General features: G+C 43.7%; 1 protein-coding gene across 2 annotated transcripts in view; it reads right to left on the bottom strand.

Annotated features, from left to right (window-relative positions):
* Positions 1–25,051, bottom strand: part of LOC128689013 (uncharacterized) — a 201,899-nt gene that overhangs the window by 7,473 nt on the left and 169,375 nt on the right. For both annotated transcript variants that reach the window (XM_070082097.1, XM_070082096.1), the window contains 4 exons: positions 14,625–15,157; positions 14,166–14,357; positions 5,551–5,670; positions 5,050–5,155 (listed from right to left, as the gene is read on the bottom strand). In XM_070082097.1, the coding sequence (XP_069938198.1) occupies positions 5,050–5,155; positions 5,551–5,670; positions 14,166–14,357; positions 14,625–15,157 (951 nt within the window). The remainder of the gene's footprint in view (positions 1–5,049; positions 5,156–5,550; positions 5,671–14,165; positions 14,358–14,624; positions 15,158–25,051) is intronic.

Genomic DNA, 25,051 nt, shown 5'->3' on the forward strand with positions numbered 1-25,051 from the left:
CACCATCAACAGTCACACACCACTATCAACACACACACACCACCATCAACAGTCACACACCACTATCAACACACACACACCACCATCAACAGTCACACACCACTATCAACACACACACACCACCATCCACAGTTACACACCACTATCAACACACACACACCACCATCAACAGTCACACACGACTATCAACACACACACACCACCATCAACAGTCACACACCACTATCAACACACACACACCACCATCAACAGTCACACACCACTATCAACACACACACACCACCATCCACAGTTACACACCACTATCAACACACACACACCACCATCAACAGTCACACACCACTATCAACACACACACACCACCATCCACAGTTACACACCACTATCAACACACACACACCACCATCAACAGTCACACACCACTATCAACACACACACACCACCATCAACAGTCACACACGACTATCAACACACACTCTCCACCATCAACAGTCACACACCACCATCGGCACACACACACCACCATCAACAGTCACACACGACTATCAACAAACACTCTCCACCATCAACAGTCACACACCACTATCAACACACCCACACCACCATCCACAGTCACACACCACTATCAACACACCCACACCACCATCAACAGTTACACACCACTATCAACACACCCACACCACCATCAACAGTCACACACGACTATCAACACACACTCTCCACCATCAACAGTCACACACCACTATCAACACACCCACACCACCATCCACAGTTACACACCACTATCAACACACACACACCACCATCAACACTCACACACGACTATCAACACACACACACACCACCATCAACACTCACGCACCATTGTCAATACTTACACACCACCATCAACACACACAGACCACTATCAACACTCACAGACCACTATCAACACTTGCACACCACCATCATCAGTCACACACCACTATCAACACACACACACACACCACTATCACCACACACACACACCACTATCATCACACACACACACCACCATCAACAGTCGCACACCATTATCAACACACACACACAACTATCAACACTCACACACCACTCTCAACACACACGCACAACCTTCAACACACACACACTTCTATCATCACACACACACCAAAATCAACACTCACACACCACTATCAACACACACACACTACCATCAACAGTCACACACCACTATCAACACACACACAACTATCAACACACACACACCACTATCAACACACACACACCACCATCAACACTCACACACCACTATCAACACACACACACCACTATCAACACACACACACCACTATCAACACACACACACCACTATCAACACACACACACCACTATCAACACACACACACAACTATCAACACACACACACCACTATCAACACACACGCACCACCATCAACACACACACCACTATCAACACACACACACCACTGTCAACACACCCACACCATAATCAACACGCACTCGACTATCAACACACATACACCGCCATCAACACTCACACACCACTATCAACACACACATTCCACTATCAACACACACGCGACTATCAACACACACACACCACCATCAACAGTCACACACGACTATCAACACACACTCTCCACCATCAACAGTCACACACCACTATCAACACACCCACACCACCATCCACAGTTACACACCACTATCAACACACCCACACCACCATCAACAGTTACACACCACTATCAACACACACACACCACTGTCAACACACCCACACCATAATCAACACGCACTCGACTATCAACACACATACACCGCCATCAACACTCACACACCACTATCAACACACACATTCCACTATCAACACACACGCGACTATCAACACACACACACCACCATCAACACTCACACACGACTATCAACACACACACACACACCACCATCAACACTCACACACCACTATCAACACACACACCACCATCAACACACACACACCACCATCAACACACACATCACTGTCAACACTCACGCAGCACCATCAACACACGCACACACCACCATCAACACTCACACAAGACTATCAACACACACACACCACCATCGACACTCACACACCACTATCAATACTCACACACCACCATCAACACACACACACCACTATCAACACACACACACCACCATCAACACTCACACAGCACTATCAACACACACACACCACTATCAACACACACACACCACCATCAACACTCACACACCACTATCAACACTCACACACCACCATCAACACTCACACACCACTATCAACACTCACACACCACTATCAACACACACACACCACTATCAACACACACACACCACCATCAACACTCACACACCACTATCAACACACACACACCACCATCAACACACACACACCACTATCAACACTCACACACCACTATCAACACTCACACACCACCATCAACACACACTCACCACCATCAACACTCACACACCCCCATCAACACTCACACACCACAACTCTCCTCGTCACCACTCCAGACATTGTTTCAACTTGGTCCCAGATTCGTCAGTAACTGCCTATCAATCTTAAGAACTTTCGTTTATTTCATTTATTCATCGCAGTTAATTATTACGAAAAGAATAGCGAGTCAAATTTCCTTTCAAGAGATGTTGGGCAGTGATCACTGTTAATACTTATCCTCACCTGATGTATCTTAGTCAAGCATGAGAGCATAATCGATTTGTTAACTCTATTGTGTATCTGCAACTGAATTTGACATGCATAGTTGATATCCAATTATTTTATAGAGGTTAGCAAACGAGTTAGAGTTTTTGACAGTAAGAATCTGAGATCTGGATTACTTTAGCTAGTGCCAGGAGTGTCGATCCGTATTTTCTCCAGCCCTAGCCGCTGTACATATACCATATGTTTTGGCACTGCCCCTGACTTGTCTATGTGACCAGGGCACCATGGCAGTCCAGTGGGTCACTGGGACCCTTTCTGAGGGTGTTTAGTGTTACTGCGATGTCCCTGTGAGTCGGGTGGTCCGTCGAGAGGTTCGGCTGGTCTGCTTTTAGGGTGGAGGTGGATCCGTCAGTTCCGTGAAGGGAGTCGGTAAGGGAGGTGTGGAGTCCAGACATCCGTCTCCCTGCTTCCTACTTACCTCCGGTCCACTGCTCACCCAGGCTAAATAATGATGATAATACAAATATATGGGAGTATTACAGCATGGATCGAAAGAATAACTCACAGTACCGTAAGTGGAACAATTTACAAATAACCCACAAAATGGAGACTCAAACCTTTCGACATTTCGGTCCTGAGCGGACGGAAACGTCGCTCAGTTTTCATCGCCAGTTTAGAGATTAGCAGGTGAGTATTGGACGTCATCAGTTTTTTTCTAAATGCATTTCATAGTCCTATATTTGAGATTGTTATTATTATTTACTCCCAGTTGTTTGAACATGAACGCTGATGTGAGTTGCCTCGAACTGACTCAGGCACAAACCACAGTGTTCAACACACACATGAAGAGCAGTCTACCGGACGTAAGTGAACACTCGCCCCTCGCGTTCACCGGTGGTTCATCAAGCACCTCGGTGCGCAGCCCTATGACGCACTGCCCGCCAGTATTTTAGGAAAAAAAAAAAACTGCAGAGTAAGCTTTAACTGAGACGACGCTTCCCTCTGTTTGAGCTTCATCAGCTTGTACCTTGAAGCTCAGGCACAGCGAGATGTTGTCCCAGTAGCGGGATATAAAAACTTTGTTCCGCAGCGTGTTTCTTCAGCACCGTGGTGTGCTGAGGAGCCATCGTGGTGTGCTGATGAACCACAGAGGAACGAGAGGAACTGCAGGATGTGTGTGGCTGGTCTTCGTGCTGGGGTGGGCAGGAGTGTGATACTGTGGAGAACACTAGCATGGAACAAACATTATATACATTAACAATTAACTGCTATTTATACTACTACTACTACTACTACTACTACTACTACTACTACTACTACTACTACTGCTGCTGCTATCACTACTACTACTACTATTACTTCTACTACTACTATTACTGCTATTACTACTACTACTACTACTGCTATTACTACTACTACTAATAATACTACAACTATTACTACTACTACTACTGCTATTACTACTACTACTACTAATACTACAACTATTACTACTACTACTACTAATACTACAACTATTACTACTACCACTACTAATACTACAACTATTACTACTACTACTGCTATTACTACTACTACTACTAATACTACAACTATTACTACTACTACTACTAATACTACAACTATTACTACTACTACTACTAATACTACAACTATTACTACTGCTACGGCCATCATTACCATTACTTCTAGCACTATCACTGCTTCTACTGTTATTAGTACTATTAATACTACTACTTTTATTACCAACTTCTTCCCTTCCCTCTTTCCAGCCTGCCTTCTGATCTCTGCCTGTTCTTCTTCTCACTCGGATATAACTTAATAATGGTCCAGGAAGGACCGAAATGTCGTCTAAGCTTCAATATAAGTCACGGTACTGTGACTTTTATTGCTCATTATATACATCATGTGTGCCTTAGTCCTTTTAGCCGCCCTACAACATCTGAGAAGATTTCATGGGCAAACTGTTTACTGCTCTGTTAAGTATCTTACCACTCATGACTACGTGAAGGTGGCAAAAAATGTCACTTTGATTATCACCTTTGTCTCTCCTAAACCGTGACCTTCCTATAGAGGTATGTAGTCCCTCTTTGGTGTCACCTGCACATGTCATGCATCACCTAAGTTTTCCCTGGGAACTTCTTCAAGGTCTAACCTCAATCTAATTTCCTGTCATCAGCCTACGTAAATGAGTGTCCTAGGAGATCGCCACCCCCCTCCTCCCTCCATATCACACCAGCCTAGAATACCCTACCGTGCTAGACAAAGAGCATCTGTATATTTGTTAGAAGATCACCTATAAAAGCCTAGCATAACGTAGAGCGTGACTGGGCGCCGATGGTAGTCTCAACTAACCAGGGCAAGGCGTCTTGTCAGGTCCTCGCGTGAGTGAGAGCACTCTGAAGCCTCCTTCATCAGCCTGGTAGGTCACTGTCCTCACGAGACCCGTGGGCTCCAGTACCTGTATCAACACAAACATGTAAATGAAACGCTTATTCGATTACATACAGTGACCTCTCTTGTAAAGTTCCTCTACATAGTGCATCCAAAATTATATAATACATGAAGAGGCATTTTTAACACCTGCTCTTCAATTATGAATGGCCTTTTTTTTAAACCGTACTTGCAAAAAATGGGCTATGTGGGGGAGTTTCACGAGAGAGCTGAGTGTGTCACAAATGATACACCTTTAACAGTGTGTTGAAAATATCATGTACTTTCCTCAGTACTGGACATCCACACAAGCATACGCTTGACGTAAACACAGTATTCGACGTTCATTTACATATATACACCAGACCTACACGTACACACACTTAACCTACAAAAAGAGAGATGTGAGCAAGGAGTACACACCTGGTAGCAGCCAGTGACCACACCCTGGTCGTCTCCCTGCTCCTGCCTGGTCTGAAAGTTAGCAGTAGCCTCGTCATCAACGATCCAGCCGAAGCGGTAAGGCATTCCTTTCGACTGTACCTGTAAGGGCAAGAGTGACAATTAAGCACCTGTGAGGGCAAGGAGTAACACTGCAACACCTGAGAGAACAAGGAATGATACTGCAACACCTGAGAGAACAAGGAATGATACTGCAACACCTGAGAGAACAAGGAATGATACTGCAACACCTGAGAGAACAAGGAATGATACTGCAACACCTGAGAGGGCAAGGAATGATACTGCAACACCTGAGAGAACAAGGAATGATACTGCAACACCTGAGAGGGCAAGGAATGATACTGCAACACCTGAGAGGGCAAGGAATAATACGGCAACACCTAACAGGGCAAGGAATGACACTGCAAGACCTGAGAGGGCATGGAACGACAATTCAACAACTGAGAGGCAAGGCACTGACAATTAAATACCTGGACTAGTAATCACAACAAATCTTCAAAATTAAAAGTGAAAATTGTGCGCCGCTTCGGTGTTTCCCGGGCCATTAACGGGTCGTCGTGGAAAATAATTATATAGAACAAACCGAAAAGTCGTTTGATTCCAGACTTGTGAGTTGCTGGCACTGATAATGTCTTAGTCTTCATGTGCTAGCACGAGCATACTAGTGGTGTTAACACCAGGAATGTGAGCAACGGTATGTGAGCACTCAGCTCACACTGAGTGTCCATGGTTCGATTGCGGGAACGGGTGGAAATGAGGGGAATGTTTCCTTACACCTCTTATCCCTGTTCACCTAGTAGTAAGTAGGTACCTACGAGTTAATCGGCTGTTGTGGGTCGCATCCTGGGGGAGTGGGGAGGGTAGTTTACGTAATATTAGGCGGCCTGGGTTCTGATGTGAGCTAAGGTACGATAACAACTCCTAGCCTGCAACATTTATGTAAAGAAAACTAGTATACTAGTGGCGTTAACACCAACACTAGTATACCAGTGGTGTTAACACCAACACTAGTATACTAGTGGTGTTAACACCAACAGTAGTATACTAGTGATGTTAAGACCAACATTAGTATACTGGTGGTGTTCACGCCAACACTAGTATACTGGTGGTGTTAACACCAACATTAGTATACTAGTGGTGTTAACACCAACACTAGTATACAAGTGGTGTTAACACCAACACTAATATACTGGTGGTGTTAACACCAATACTAGTATACTACCGGTGTTAACACCAACACTACTGTACTACCGGTGTTAACTCCAACACTAGTATATAGTGGTGTTAACACCAACACTAGTATAACAGTGGTGTTAACACCAACACTAGTATACTACCGGTGTTAACACCAACACTACTATATTACCGGTGTTAACAGCAACACTAGTATACTGGTGGTGTTAACACCAACACTAGTATATTAGTGGTGTTAATACCAACATTAGTATACTAATGGTGTTAACACCAACATTAGTATACTAGTGGTGTTAACACCAACATTAGTATACTAGTGGTGTTAACGCCAACACTAGTATACTAGTGGTGTTAACACCAGCATTAGTATACTAGTGGAGTTAACACCAACATTAGTATAGACAAGGTGGACAGAGATAGGATGTTCCAGAGAGGGGACACAGGGACAAGGGGTCACAACTGGAAGCTGAAGACTCAGACGAGTCACAGGGACGTTAGGAAGTATTTCTTCAGTCATAGAGTTGTCAGCAAGTGGAATAGCCTAGCAAGTGAAGTAGTGGAGGCAGGAACCATACATAGTTTTAAGAAGAGGTATGACAAAGCTCAGGAAGCAGAGAGAGAGAGGATCCAGTAGCGATCAGTGAAGAGGCGGGGCCAGGAGCTGAGTCTCGACCCCTGCAACCACAATTAGGTGAGTACAATTAGGTGAGTACTATTGGTGTTAACATCAACATTAGTATAATAGTGGTGTTAACACCAACACTAGTATACTGGTGGTGTTAACACCAACACTAGTATACTGGTGGTGTTAACACCAACACTAGTATACTGGTGGTGTTAACAAAAACACTAGTATACTGGTGGTGTTAACACCAACACTAGTATACTAGTGGTGTTAACACCAACACTAGTATACTGGTGGTGTTAACACCAATACTGGTATACTGCCGGTGTTAACACCAACACTACTATACTACCGGTGTTAACAGCAACACTAGTATACTGGTGGTGTTAACACCAACACTAGTATATTAGTGGTGTTAACACCAACATTAGTATACTAATGGTGTTAACACCAATACTGGTATACTGCCGGTGTTAACACCAACACTACTATACTACCGGTGTTAACAGCAACACTAGTATACTGGTGGTGTTAACACCAACACTAGTATATTAGTGGTGTTAAAACCAACATTAGTATACTAATGGTGTTAACACCAACATTAGTATACTAGTGGTGTTAACACCAACATTAGTATACTAGTGGTGTTAACACCAACACTAGTATACTAGTGGTGCTAACACCAACACTACTATACTACCGGTGTTAACACCAACACTAGTATACTGGTGGTGTTAACACCAACACTAGTATACTGGTGGTGTTAATACCAACACTACTATACTGGTGGTGTTAACACCAACACTAGTATACTGGTGGTGTTAACACCAACACTAGTATACTGATGGTGTTAACACCAATACTGGTATACTACCGGTGTTAACACCAACATTAGTATATAGTGGTGTTAACACCAACACTAGTATAACAGTAGTATTAACACCAACACTAGTATACTAGTGGTGTTAACACCAACACTAGTATATTAGTGGTGTTAACACCAACACTAGTATACTAGTGGTGTTAACACCAACACTACTATACTGGTGGTGTTAACACCAATACTAGTATACTACCGGTGTTAACACCAACACTACTATACTACCGGTGTTAACACCAACACTAGTATATAGTGGTGTTAACACCAACACTAGTATAACAATGGCGTTAACACCAACACTAGTATAACAATGGTGTTAACACCAACACTAGTATATAGTAGTGTTAACACCAACACTAGTACACTAGTGGTGTTAACACCAACACTAGTATACTAGTGGTGTTAACCCCAACACCAGTACACTAGTGGTGTTAACACGAACACCTGAACACTAGTGGTGTTAACACCAACACCAGTACACAAGTGGTGTTAACAACACCAGTACACTAGTGGTCTTAACACCAACACCAGTATACTAGTGGTGTTAGCACCAACACCAGTACACCAGTGGTGTTAACACCAACACCAGCACACTAGTGGTGTTAACACCAACACCAGTACACTAGTGGTGTTAACTCCAACGGTAGTATACTAGTGGTGTTAACACCAACACCAGTGCACTACTGGTGTTAACACCAACGGTAGTATACTAGTAGTGGTAACACCAACGGTAGTATACTAGTGGTGTTAACATCAACACGACTAGTAAAGTAAAAGGACACAAATGCAACTAATGTGACATTTATTGTGGCAACGTTTCGCTCTCCAGGAGCTTTATCAAGCCATTACAAACAATACATGGACACAGAGGGTATATAAAGGCTCAGAGTGAGGTGCAATACTAGTGAGGTAACATTTCGATGTTCACTAGTGGTAGTAGTAGTAGTACTAGTAGTAGTGACAAAAGTAATACAATATGATAGAGCAATTAATTCGTACAAGAGTAAAAGGATATAAAAGCTATTACTTGAGTAACATAAAAATAGGTTGGACAAATATAGACTGGAAAGAGGCAGCTTGTTTCAGTGTACACTCTCTGTAATGTGCTTTGTGTAGTATAACAGGAGAGACTATGTGATGGCAGGGTTTACTGTTTTCAGGAGGATTCTTGCTAAGACTTCGGAGATGGTGAAGCTGCCGTTGTTTTGTTTAATTGTATTCGAAACAGCGATCAGTGCTGATTCGAGGCACTTGCGTCTGCGGAAATTAGTTTCTTTGATCACTAATTGGGCGTCTCTGAATTTCATGAGATGATTGGTGGAATTTCCGTGTTGTACACAGGCGTTGTTCAAGTTATCGTTCCTACATGCGTAAATGTGTTTATTGAGGCGGGTGTCGAGGTTTCTTGCTGTTTCACCTACGTAAATCTCGTCACAGCCTCCACAGGGTATAGTGTAAACTCCTGCATTGACTGGTTCGTGGTGCTTGGATTGTGTCCTTGTTAGATCCTTTATAGAAGTGCTAGAAGCGATGGCGACTCTGGTGTTAGCCTGTGAAAGTACTTTTGAGACGTTCAGTGCAACCTGGCTGTTGGGAAGAATTATAACTTTGTTGGGAGTGGTGTTGATGCGTGGAGAATTAATGATCTGAAGAGCTCTTTTCTTGCAGTCTTTGATGAAAAAAGAAGGAAAATGTAACTCAGTGAATGTTTGGTGAATATATGTACATTCCTCGTCAAGAAACTCAGATTTTCTATACAAAACCAGACAAATACTCAAACGCACTATAGAAGAGAAGAAACTTCTGTACTTGTTACCAAGCAACCCTAAACCAGCACATATGTATGGTTTACCCAAAACCCATAAACACAATATTCCTCTCAGACCAATCACGTCAGGAATAGGCAGTGCTCCACACAACCTAGCCGGAGTTCTTGCCAAACATCTTTCCTGCCTTCTGGGGACCATCAGCCCCGCTCATCTTAAACACTCAGGCGACCTTCTCAACCGCATCCGTAACCTCTCCATCCGTAACAAGAAACTAAGCAGTTTGAATGTGACTTCCCTCTTCACAAAAGTACCTACCAAAAAAGCCATCGAGGTTCTCCGACGTAAAGTCAATCAGGACCTTAATCTTCCTCTACCTCCCGGAGATTTTGTTGACTTGATTGAACTCTGTGTTAATTTCAACTGTTTTTCTTTCAATAACAAGCTCTACAAACAAACCTACGGCATGGGAATGGGGTCCCCCATAAGTGCCGTCCTAGTCAACTTATACATGGAACACCTAGAGTCCGAACACTTCGCCAACATCATCCCTTCAAGCGTCACTTGGTTACGTTACGTGGACGATGTCCTCGTAATAACTCCAAAACGTTTTGATGTACGGGATCTTCAGGCGAGGCTCAACGCAGTTGAACCGGCGATCCAGTTTACACTAGAAGAAGAGTCCAATGACAAGCTACCTTTCCTCGACGTCCTCATTCACAAAGTAGACAACAACCTAGGATTTCAAGTTTATCGGAAACCCATCAATAAAAATGATCTCACACACTTCTATTCCAGTCAAGATACCAAGACCAAAAGAGGCATCATCATCATCGGGTTTTTCCTAAGAGCATACCGAATTTGCAGTCCTGAGTTTCTTGACGAGGAATGTACATATATTCACCAAACATTCACTGAGTTACATTTTCCTTCTTTTTTCATCAAAGACTGCAAGAAAAGAGCTCTTCAGATCATTAATTCTCAACGCATCAACGCCACTCCCAACAAAGTTATAATTCTTCCCAACAGCCAGGTTGCACTGAACGTCTCAAAAGTACTTTCACAGGCTAACACCAGAGTCGACATCGCTTCTAGCACTTCTATAAAGGATCTAACCAGGACACAATCCAAGCACCACGAACCAGTCAATGCAGGAGTTTACATTATACCCTGTGGAGGCTGTGACAAGATTTACGTAGGTGAAACAGCAAGAAACCTCGACACCCGCCTCAATGAACACATTTACGCATGTAGGAACGATAACTTGAACAATGCCTGTGTACAACACAGAAATTCCACCAATCATCTCATGAAATTCAGAGACGCCCAATTAGTGATCAAAGAAACTAATTTCCGCAGACGCAAGTGCCTCGAATCAGCACTGATCGCTGTTTCGAATACAATTAAACAAAACAACGGCAGCTTCACCATCTCCGAAGTCTTAGCAAGAATCCTCCTGAAAACAGTAAACCCTGCCATCACATAGTCTCTCCTGTTATACTACACAAAGCACATTACAGAGAGTGAACACTGAAACAAGCTGCCTCTTTCCAGTCTATATTTGTCCAACCTATTTTTATGTTACCCAAGTAATAGCTTTTATATCCTTTTACTCTTGTACGAATTAATTGCTCTATCATATTGTATTACTTTTGTCACTAATACTAGTACTACTACTACTACCACTAGTGAACATCGAAATGTTACCTCACTAGTATTGCACCTCACTCTGAGCCTTTATATACCCTCTGTGTCCATGTATTGTTTGTAATGGCTTGATAAAGCTCCTGGAGAGCGAAACGTTGCCACAATAAATGTCACATTAGTTGCACTTGTGTCCTTTTACTTTACATATTGTCGGTAATTCTACCAACTTTATTACAACACGACTAGTATACTACCGTTGGTGTTAACACCAACACCAGTACACTAGTGGTGTTAACACCAACACCAGTACACTAGTGGTGTTAACACCAGCACCAGTACACTAGTGGTGTTATCACCAACACCAGTATACTAGTGCTGTTAACACCAACAGTAGTATACTAGTGGTGTTAACACCAACACCAGAACACTAGTGGTGTTAACACCAACACCAGTACACTAGCGGTGTTAACACCAACACCAGTATATTAGTGGTGTTAACACCAACACCAGTACACTAGTGGTATTAACACCAACACCAGTATACTAGTGGTGTTAACACCAACACCAGTATTCTAGTGGTATTAACATCAACACCAGTATACTAGTGGTGTTAACACCAACACCAGTATACTAGTGGTGTTAACACCAACACCAGTACACTAGTGGTGTTAACTCCAACACCAGTACATTAGTAGTGTTAACGCCAACACCAGTATACTAGTGGTGTTAACACCAACACCAGTATACTAGTGGTGTTAACACCAACACCAGTATACTAGTGGTGTTAACACCAACACCAGTACACTAGTGGTGTTAACGCCAACACCAGTATACTAGTGGTGTTAACACCAACACCAGTATACTAGTGGTGTTAACACCAACACCAGTACACTAGTGGTGTTAACTCCAACACCAGTACATTAGTAGTGTTAACGCCAACACCAGTATACTAGTGGTGTTAACACCAACACCAGTATACTAGTGGTGTTAACACCAACACCAGTATACTAGTGGTGTTAACACCAACACCAGTACACTAGTGGTGTTAACGCCAACACCAGTATACTAGTGGTGTTAACACCAACACCAGTATACTAGTGGTGTTAACACCAACACCAGTATACTAGTGGTGTTAACACCAACACCAGTACACTAGTGGTGTTAACGCCAACACCAGTATACTAGTGGTGTTAACACCAACACCAGTATATTAGTGGTGTTAACACCAACACCAGTATACTAGTGGTGTTAACACCAACACCAGTATACTAGTGGTGTTAACACCAACACCAGTACACTAGTGGTGTTAACGCCAACACCAGTACACTAGTGGTGTTAACACTGGTATTGTATCACTACACATCGCAACCCACAAAGATTCTTTTATTATTATTATTATTATTATTATTATTATTATTATTATTATTATTATTATTATTATTATTGTGGATTTTTTTTTACATAATTTTCCTAAAGGTAAAGCATATAAATTAATAATATAATAATTGCATATTAAAATGTGATGCTATTTGGACCCTTCGAGAAAATTTTAAGTGAAGGTGGGTGTGGAAGAGGCGGAGAGTGACGCGGACGGAGACGCCATATTGAATTTAATGTGTGAACACTGGACCGAGTTGTGCAATGTGATCGGGCGTTCTCGAAGGTCAATTGGGGTTTCTCGGCCTGAATATGTAATTAGGAACCCGTGTTAATGTCCCCTGCTAAAGAATTGGGACAGGAAATTTGCAGGACCTCAAGAATTACGTGTGGATGGCGGAAGATAAGGGATGACCATCAGTCACAGAGAAGTACACAATTACTCCTTGCATTTAGATCTCTAGCTGGCCAGTGTAGTGTTTAGGTGTAAGGCAGGCGTTGGGGTGTGATCCAATTACAGTAATTAAATGATAAGTGTTAATACTAATTATATTTTGTGTACCCAGCAAGCCTAATTATATACAGTCCACAACTTTAATTACCAGAGTAGCTGGTAATGTGAGGTCTAGCTTTTTGTGAGTGGTAGGAAGTGGGCTTCGAGGAGTGACAGTTTGGCTACCTGCTGTGACTTAATTAAGTCCCACTTACCTCACCCAAATTACTTGTAGGTAATATTTCAGGTAATCCCCTTCAAATCTCATGCAGGTAATTTACTCAAATAATAATAATAATAATGATAATAATCCAAAAATATTATTGTTATTATTATTATTATTATTATTATTATTATTATTATTATTATTATTATTATTATTATTATTATTATTATTAATATTATTATTATTATTAGTTTCACTGAGGTCTTAGTCATATACAGCTTGGGGAATGGAGAGGTTATCCGTGGGGAAGTGGAGGTTAACCATAATTCACGTTAAGAGTAGAGGAAGTCGGAAGACAATACTCTTACTACTCCAACTTTCGTTACTACTACTATTATTACACGAACGTTAATTTAAGAGTCACTGACCGGCGCGTTGTAAGGGGCTTGCTGAGGGGGCAGGAAAGACGGCTGCTGCGCTGACGCCTCCGTGAGAAGGGCCTCGGTGTCCTCCAACAGGTCGGAGGGCACGAAGGCTTCCTCGCTGCCGTCCTCCGTGGGCAGCATCACCCCGGGAACCTCCTGAGGGACGAACTCACCATCGGCAGATAGCTTAATGACCTGAAAAACCAAGCCAGAGGTATGATAGAGGTTCGTCGAAATGTCACAGAAAATGTAAGAGGAGAACGTGCAAAAAAAAAAAAAATTATTGTTTGTGGCAAACGGACAAGAATTTATACACTTACGACACATTAAAGACATATCCATGTACGTCTAGTTGTCTGCAGTTATATACCTTCTTGATACACATTTCCTTGAAATTCCATTATATAAATCACAATATTTGCCATAATTACATCATGAAGTATAACGGAAGAGTTATCTCACCTTCATTACTTTTCTGGGTTTGGTGAGAAGTTTCTTAGAATTGAGTTTCTCTTCCTTTGCAGGGTATGTGGGCTCTCGTTCTTCTGGTGTGGTCCAGCGGGTAGGAGAAGGCGGCAGCGATGCTACGGAAGGTGTGGGTGTCAGGAGAGGCCAAGGTGTAGGCTGAGGTGTAGTCCCAGCTTCCTGGCTCCCTGCAGTTGCTTCCTTGGGATTGGCAGCGTACAAGTCCATCTTGTCCTTCAGTTCGTGGCTATGTCCGTAGCCCGGCTTCCTAACCCGACGTGGAGCACCGGGTTTGGGGTTCGATTTCGACTCCGGCGCCGAGATCTTTTTGGGTTCGTGGGTCCCAGCAGGACTGTCCCTAGCAGCAGTATCGTGTTGTTTCTTGGTAGGCTCAGGCTCTGGGAGTCCATCTTCACCGTCCTCCTCGTGAGGGTAGTCAGCATGTCGTTTGTGAAAGCTTTCACTGTGGTCGCCAGAGTGTGGTAGTACGTAGAGGGCGTAGTGTTCACTTGATGGTGACAACAACGAATCTGTAAATTACGACACTGAGTCAAACAGGACAAGCATCAAAGGGCTTGATTATACACACACAAACACACACACATACACACACACAGACACACACGCACACACACACACACACACACACACACACACACACACACACACACACACACACACACCCACACCCACACACACACACACACACACACACACACACACACACACACACACACACACACACGCACACACACACACACACACACACACACACACACGCACACACACACATACACAGACACACACATACAGAGATTAGAAAACGAACTGAAAAATACGAAACAGCCTAAAGAACTAAAGAGCAACGTGGGCATGACATCAGAATCTGCTACTTCAGTCACAAACAAGGGGACTGTTGGGAACGAAGGAGTAAAACTATATGCAGAGGCCCTATCAGACCATCGTGGAGCCCGAGTAAAAAAGAGGATCACATCAGGAACAATCGAAGGGACTGTAGAAAATGAAAGACCTAACCTACACGTAGTGGCCCTAACAGACCACAGCAGTGCCCAGAGAAAGCTGAGAAGGGAAAATGACAGACCACTGGGCCCAGGGACAACAGATAGTGAAGAGAGTGAAGAAAGGAAAGCTGGAATGGGGGCAACTAAATCGAATCAGGGGATACATAGGGATATGCAGTGGGAGAATGAAAAGGAAAGATCAGTCTTTGTTCATGGGCTCCAGGAAGTTGAAAGGGAAATTTACAAAGGAAGAAGAGAGGGGGAGAAAAAAGCGATTGAAAGCATCATGAAAGCAATAGGAGAAGATGACATGATGCAGCTGGCAAATTTTCTGAGAATAGGGGGGTTTGCAAGATGAAAAAAACAGCCGGTCAAAGTGATTTTCAAGGCAGAATCGGCTCAAAACAGGATCCTGCAGGATAAACCAAGACTAAGGGACATGTCAGTGTACTGTAGGGTGTATCTTGACTGCGACAGAACACGAGAAGAAAGGCAGAAACTGAAAGAGAGTGTACAAAGGCGAGAGGAGGAAAAAGAGGTGAAGATGGAGATGGACAGGACAACCCAGACTCAGAAGGAAGTTAAAATACAACCTCCCTCACAACCACCTACAGAAGGCCCCCAACCCGAACAACCCCAATGCAACCAAACATTCTAATCAAAAACACACATGCCATATCCAATGCCCCCACCCACATCATTACAAACTCCATATTCAAAACAACCACCCATAGTTCCTCATAAGGTCTCCCACTTCCCCAACCCCAACATACCCCCCAGACCACAGTTTTAGAAAACAAGTTGAAGGTTTGGTACACAAATGCAGATGGAATAACAAGTGAATGTAAGGAGTGGCATGAAAGAATCAAGGAGACATCCCCAGGCATAATAGCACTCACAGAAACGAAACTCACCAGGATGATAACATGCAATCTTTCCACCCAGATATCAAATCCTCAGAAAAGTTAGAAGGAGCAGAGGAGGAGTTGCACTGCTTATTAAAAAACGGTGGAAACTGAGGAAATGGAAGGGATGGGTAGAATGGGCGAAAGGACTATGTAGTAAGAACAATTCAGGCTGAGAGACATAAGGTGGTAATTGCAGTAATGTACAACCTGCCACAGAACTGCAGGAGGCCAAGAGAGCAGAGCAAAATAGCAATGGCAGACACACTAGCCTAGATGGCCGGAAGAGCTCACATGGGGAGAGCAAAGTTACTAGTTATGAGTGATTTCAATCACAAGGAGATTGACTGGGAAAACCTGGAGCCCCATGGGGGTCCCGAAACACGGAGAGCCAAGATGATGGATGTGGTACTGCAAAACCTCATGCAACAACATGTTAGAGACACTACCAGAGGGAGAAATGTGGATGATCCAGCAAGACTGTACCTAGTATTCACCTTGAGCAGTTCGGAAATTGAGGATATCACATACGAAAGACCCCTTAGAGATAGTGATCATGGCGTTCTGGGCTTTGATTATATAGTTGAGCTACAAGTGGAGAGGGTAGCAGCAATAGGATGGGAACACCCAAACTACAAAAGTGAGGACTACACAGGCATGAGGAACTTCCTGCAAGATGTTCAGTGGGAGAGAAAATTAGAAGGAAACCCATCATTCCTCTACTGAGTAGAGGAATGATGGAAGATGTGACAACAAAATACAAGGAGGTAGAGGAGAGGTTTGTTCCCAAGGGAAACAGAAATAATGGGAAGACCAGAACGAGTCCTTGGTTCACCAAAAGGAGGGAGGCAAAAACTAAGTGCACTAGAGAATGTAAAAAGTACAGAAGACAGAGGACCCAGGAAAATAAAGAGATTAGTGGAAGAGCCAGAAACGAATACGCACAGATAAGAAGGGAGGCTCAGTGACAATACGAAAATGACATAGCATCGAAAGTCAAGTCTGACCCGAAGCTGTTGTATAGCCACATCAGAATGAAAACAACAGTCAAGGACCAGATAATCAGGCTGAGGAAGGAAGGTGGAGATTTTGCAAGAAACGACCAAGAGGTATGTGAGGAGCTCGATATTTACAGTGGAGACAGGAAAGACTCCAGGAATTCAGAATAGGGAGATCAACCAACAAGTGCTGGATGAAATACACACAACCGAGGAGGAGGTGAAGAATCTGCTATGTGAACTTGCTACCTCAAAGGCAGTGGGACCAGACAACATCTCTCTGTGGGTCCTCAGAGAGGAAGCAGAGATGCTCTGTGTGCCACTAACAAAAATCTTCAACACATCCATTGAAACTGGGTAACTACTTGAGATATGGAAGATGGCAAATGCAGTCACAATTTTTAAGAAAGGAGACAGACACGAGGCATTAAACTACAGACCTGTGTCACTGACATGTTTAGTATGCAAAGTCATGGAGATCATCAGGAGGAGAGTGGTGGAGCCCCTAGAAAGACAAGCTTATAAACGACAACCAGCACTGCTTCAGGGAAGGAAAATCCTGTGTCACAAACCTACTAGAGTTTCACGACAAGGTAAGAGAAGTAAGACACGAGAGAGAGAGGGGTGGATAGACTGCATTTTCTTGGACTGCAAGAAGGCCCTCGACACAGTTCCTCACAAGGGGTTAATGCAAAAGCTAGAGGATCAGGCACACATAACGTGAAAGGTACTGCACTGGATCAGAGAATATCTGACAGGGAGGCAACAACGAGTCATGGTAAGTGACAAGGTGTCAGAGTGGATGCCTGTGACGAGCGGGGTTCCACAAGGGTCAGCCCTAGGACCTGTGCTGTTTTTGGTGTATGTGAATGACAAAACGGAGGGGATAGACACAGAAGTGTCCTTGTTCGCAGATGATGTGAAGTTTATGAGGAGAATTATTTCGGTCGAGGATTAGGCAAGATTACAAAGAGACCTGGACAGGCTACGAGCCTGGTCCAGCAACTGGCTCCTTCAATTTAACCCTGCCAAGTGCAAAGTCATGAAGATCGGGGAAGGGCAAAGAAGACCGCAGACAGAGTATAGTCTAGGTGTCCACAGACTGCAAACCTCACTCAAGAAAAAAGATCTTGGGGTGAGTATAATACTGAGCATATCTCCTGAGGCGCACATCAGTCAGATAACTGCTGCAGCATACTGGCTTCTGGCAAACTTAAGAATAGCGTTCTAATACCTTAGTAAGGAATCGTTCAAGACTCTGTACACCATATACGCCAGGCCCATGTTGGAGTTATGACTCGACCCCTAAACCACAATTAGGTGAGTGAGTACATACGCACACGCACACACACATACAGATAGACACACACACACACACACACACACACACACACACACACACACACACGTACACACATACACACACACACACACACACACACACACACACACACACACACACACACACACACACACACACACACACACACACACACACACACACACACACACAGAGGAGAGGATGAACCATCAATACTGGACCTAGTATTCACCTTGAGTAGTGCAGATATTGATGACATCACATATGAAAGGCTCCTTGGGGCCAGCGATCATGTGGTTTTAAGCTTCGAATACACAGTAGAGCTACAAGTGGAGGGGGAAGCAGGAAGGCCAGGACGAATGAAGCCAAACTACAAGAAAGGGGACTACACGGAAATGAGGAACTTCCTGAACGGGGTTCAGTGCGACAGAGAACTGGCAGGGAAGCCAGTAATTAGATGATAGAATATGTAGCAATAATGTGCAAGGAGGCTGAGGAGAGGTTTGTACCCAAGGGTAACAGGATTAATGAAAGAGCCAGGATGAGCCCATGGTTCACCCAAAGGTGCAGGGAGGCAAAAACCAAGTGTGCTAGGGAATGGAAGAAATATAGAAGGCAAAGGACCCAGGAGAATAAGGAGAGCAGTCGTAGAGTCAGAAATGAATATGCACAGAGTAGTCAGGAAGTAGAATAGTTTGGGAAGCGATGTAGTGGAGGCAGGATCCATACATAGCTTTAAGCAAAGGTATGATAAAGCACACGGTTCAAGGAGAGTGACCTAGTAGCGACCAGTGAAAAGGCGGGGCGAGGACCTTGGACTCGACCCCTGCAACCTCAACTAGGTGAGTACACACACACACACACACACACACACACACACACACACACACACACACACACACACACACACACACACACACACACACACACACACACACACACGCACACGCACACACACAAACTCTCACATACTCACTCACACACACACATCTGTCAGGAAGACAGGGAGTCATGGTACGTTGCGAGGTTTCAGAGTGGGCTCCTGTAACGATAGGGGTGTCACAGGGATCAATCCTAGGACCGGTGCCGTTTCTGGTATTTGTGAACGACATGACGGAAGTAATAGACTCCGAAGTGTCCTTGTTTGCAGATGATGTGAAGTTGATGAGAAGAATTCAATCGGACGAGGACCAGGCAGAATTATGAAGGATCTGGACAGATTGCAGGCCTGGACCAGAAAATGGCTCCTGCAGTTCAACCCCACCAAGTGCAAAGTCATGAAGATTGGGGAAGGGCAAAGAACACCACAGACGGAGTACAGTCTAGGTGGCCAGAGCCTACAAACCTCACTCAAGGAAAAGGATCTTGATGTGAGTATAACACCGGGAACATCTCCTGAGGTGCACATCAACCAAATAACTGCTGCAGCACACGGGTGCTTAGCAAACCTCAGAACAGCATTCCGAAATCTAAATAAGGAGTCATTCAGGACTCTGTACACTGTGTACGTTAGGCCCATATTGGAGTATGCAGTGCCAGTTTGCAACCCTCAGCTAGCCGAGCATGTAAGGAGACTAGAGAAAGTGCAAAGGTTTGCAACAAGACTGGTCCCGGAGGTAAGGGGAGGGGTATGTCTTACGAGGAGAGGTTAAAGGAAATCGACCTGATGAAACTGGAGGACAGGAGGGTCAGGGGAATAGACGAGGTGGACAAAGACAGGATGTTCCAGAAATGGGACACAGAAACAAAGGGTCACAATTGGAAGTTGAAGACTCAGATGAATCAAAGGGATGTTAGGAATTATTTCTTCAGTCATAAAGTTGTCAGGCAGTGGAATAGCCTAGAAAGTGACGTAGTGGAGGCAGGAACCATACATAGTTTTAAGACGAGGTATGATAAACCTCATGGAGCAGGGAGAGGGAGGACCCAGTATCAACCGGTGAAGAGGCGGGGCCAGGAACTATGACTCGACCCCTGCAACTACAAATAGGTGAGTACAAACAGGTGAGTACGCGTACGCACACACACACACACACACACACACACACACACACACACACACACACACACACACACACACACACATATATACACACACACGCACACACACACAGACACACACACACACACACACACACACACACACACACACACACACACACACACACACACATACACAAATATAAGCAGCCAATAAATGTGTTTACATATTTGGGAGTGAATTTGTAGGCAGATTTTTGTGTGGTAGACGAGGTGAACTACGTAACTGACGAAGGGTGACAAATACATCAATAACCCACACGCAGGAGAGAAGACCTTATGACGACGTTTCGATCTAACTTGTAGCATTTACAAAGTCACATTAACAGAAAAGCGTGAGGTAGCTGGTTTATATAGGCGAGGGGGAAGATGGCAGTGGTAGTAGAAAGTAGGGAGAAAGTATTGTGCCTATTTGTTCTTTAAAGGTGAGAGATAGTGGATGGTGCATTGAGGTATCTGTGGAGTAAAGAATTTGATCCATGGAAGCAAAAAGGGGAATGTACCAAAGTACAGGGGCACCAAGGCTTTTATATGGATGTGAAACATGGGTTGTGAATGTTGCAGCAAGGAGGGAATTGGAGGCAGTGGGAATGTCGTGTTTGAGGGCCATGTGTGGTGTGAATATTATGCAGGGAATTCGTAGTTTGGAGATTAGGAGGTATGGAGCTGACGAAAGCATTATTCAAAGGGCTGGCGAGGAGTTGTTAAAGTAGTTTGGACATTCAGAGAGCATGGGATATGGGTAATTCTAGGAAAGGTTAGAGGGATGGGATAAAGAAGACTTTGAGTGCTATGGGCATCACAACCAACAGGCTTTTGTGAGAGTGTTAGATATCAGTAAGTGGAGGTAAGTGATTTTTATATGACGTGCTTTTAGTGTGCGAACGAGGGAATATTTCTAAAAAGATTCAAGGAAACCAGTTAGCCGGACGTCCTGGAGATGGGAAGTACAGTGCCTGCACTCTGATGCAGTGAGGATGTTATGGCTTGAAGGGTCATCTGCACTGTGATGACATCGACGCTCTTCTGGCAAGACTGTGAGGGATTGAGTGACAGTAAAAGTGTTTTCTCTTTTTGGGGTCACTCTACCTCGGTGGGAGACGGCGAGTGTGTTGAAAAAATAAGTTTCAAGTAAAAAGACCAGTAAAGAAAGGCCAGTTCAATTACACGAGCCACATCAGTTCTTGGCACTATGCAATCACAAGAATTACCCACTACAATCAACAGTCACCTGTTGCAATCACCACAGCCTCTTACTACAATCACTACAGTCCCCCCTACAATCGCCACAGTCCCACACTACAACCACCACAGTCCCCCACTGCAATCACCAGAGTCCTCCTCTACAATTCGTAGGCATTACAGAAAAAATACCAACTGCATAAGTTGGGAGAGTATATGCCAGAGTCATCACTCTCATGTTAGGTAACACAACACACAAGATCAAACCTTCAAACAATCTTACGCATTAAGTCATTGCAACAATCCACACCACAGTAATTTCCGCTCAACTCAATGACTCAAGGCGTGGTAACCTGACTTGGGTTGAGGGAAAGGCACGAGACACCGCCATGTTTAGCATTAAACTGTGTGGGCCATTTAGAGAGAGTAATGGTCAGGCCTCTGACCTCCGTCCACTAATCGCCACATGGACATCATACATAAATGTACTGAGCCGCTACTAGACCGGGTCCCGGAGCTGAGAGATCTGCACCTCATGGAAAGACTAGAAGAGCTCGACAAAGAGTCTTTACATTCATGGACTGTAATAGAAAAATAAGAGTTTCGACACAGTACAACACGGAAGACACCTTTGTTAACTGTAGAGGCAGTCTGAGGTTGTGATATCGTGGAAGTAACACTAACTTTAATACGGAAGACTCAAAGTTACACAGAGAGGCAATGTTTATGTGGGGAAACCTGACTTTAAGAGAACTCCAAATAACTCGCACATAGGAAAATGAAACTTAGGGCGACGTTCCTGTCAGAGCTAGACCAATAACTAGTCACTTGGTTGTTTGTGTATTGTTCCAGTCACGGTATTATACCTTTTTATTCTTTATTTTTTAGATCATATATAAAGGAATGAGGACTCAGAAAATCAGTAAAAGGCCTGTAAGAGGCTACTGAAGCTCATTCTCAACAACACAATAACAGACTAAACAAAGACTCAAGGAAACAGAGACAAGCTGCCATCTGCAAGGCTGACCTTATATGTGACAGAACAAAGTAAAGAAGAACGTGTAGTGAACATCAGACCAAGCTGAAGCACACATGAACGTGTAGTGAACATCAGACCAAGCTGAAGCACACATGAACGTGTAGTGAACATCAGACCAAGCTAAAGCACACATGAACATGTAGTGAACATCAGACCAAGCTGAAGCACACACGAACATGTAGTGAACATCAGACCAAGCTGAAGCACACATGAACATGTAGTGAACATCAGACCAAGCTGAAGCACACATGAACGTGTAGTGAACATCAGACCAAGCTAAAGCACACATGAACGTGTAGTGAACATCAGACCAAGCTGAAGCACACATGAACATGTAGTGAACATCAGACCAAGCTGAAGCACACATGAACGTGTAGTGAACATCAGACCAAGCTGAAGCACACATGAACATGTAGTGAACATCACACCAAGCTGAAGCACACATGAACATGTAGTGAACATCAGACCAAGCTGAAGCACACATGAACGTGTAGTGAACATCAGACCAAGCTGAAGCACACATGAACATGTAGTGAACATCACACCAAGCTGAAGCACACATGAACATGTAGTGAACATCAGACCAAGCTGAAGCACACATGAACATGTAGTGAACATCAGACCAAGCTGAAGCACACATGAACGTGTAGTGAACGTCAGACCAAGCTGAAGCACACATGAACATGTAGTGAACATCAGACTAAGCTGAAGTACACATGAACATGTAGTGAACATCAGACTAAGCTGAAGCACACATGAACATGTAGTGAACATCAGACCAAGCTGAAGCACACATGAACATGTAGTGAACATCAGACTAAGCTGAAGTACACATGAGCATGTAGTGAACATCAGACTAAGCTGAAGCACACATGAACATGTAGTGAACATCAGACTAAGTTGAAGCACACATGAACATGTAGTGAACATCAGACTAAGCTGAAGCACACATGAGCATGTAGTGAACATCAGACCAAGCTGAAGCACACATGAACATATAGTGAACATCAGACTAAGCTGAAGCACACATGAACATGTAGTGAACATCAGACTTAGCTGAAGCACACATGAACATATAGTGAACATCAGACTTAGCTGAAGCACACATGAACATGTAGTGAACATCAGACTAAGCTGAAGCACACATGAGCATGTAGTGAACATCAGACCAAGCTGAAGCACACATGAACATATAGTGAACATCAGACTAAGCTGAAGCACACATGAACATGTAGTGAACATCAGACCAAGCTGAAGCACATAATGAACATGTAGTGAACATCAGACTTAGCTGAAGCACACATGAACATGTAGTGAACATCAGACTCAGCTGAAGCACACATGAACAAGTAGTGTACACCAGACTAAGCTGAAGCACACATGAACATGTAGTGAACATCAGACTTAGCTGAAGCACACATGAACATATAGTGAACATCAGACCAAGCTGAAGCACACATGAACATGTAGTGTACACAAGACTAAGCTGAAGCACACATGAACATGTAGTGAACATCAGACCAAACTGAAGCACACATGAACATGTAGTGAACATCAGATTAAGCTGAAGCACACATGAACATATAGTGAACATCAGACCAAGCTGAAGCACACATGAACATGTAGTGAACATCAGACCAAACTGAAGCACACATGAACATGTAGTGAACATCAGACCAAACTGAAGCACACATGAACATGTAGTGTACATCAGACTAAGCTGAAGCACACATGAACATGTAGTGAACATCAGACCAAGCTGAAGCACACATGAACATGTAGTGTACATCAGACTAAGCTGAAGCACACATGAACATGTAGTGAACATCAGACCAAGCTGAAGCACACATTTACATGTAGTGAACATTAGACCAAGCTGAAGCACACATGAACATGTAGTGTACATCATAATAAGCT

This window comes from Cherax quadricarinatus, chromosome 6 (genome assembly GCF_038502225.1).
Source record: "Cherax quadricarinatus isolate ZL_2023a chromosome 6, ASM3850222v1, whole genome shotgun sequence".
NCBI classification, from domain to species: Eukaryota; Metazoa; Arthropoda; class Malacostraca; order Decapoda; family Parastacidae; genus Cherax; species Cherax quadricarinatus.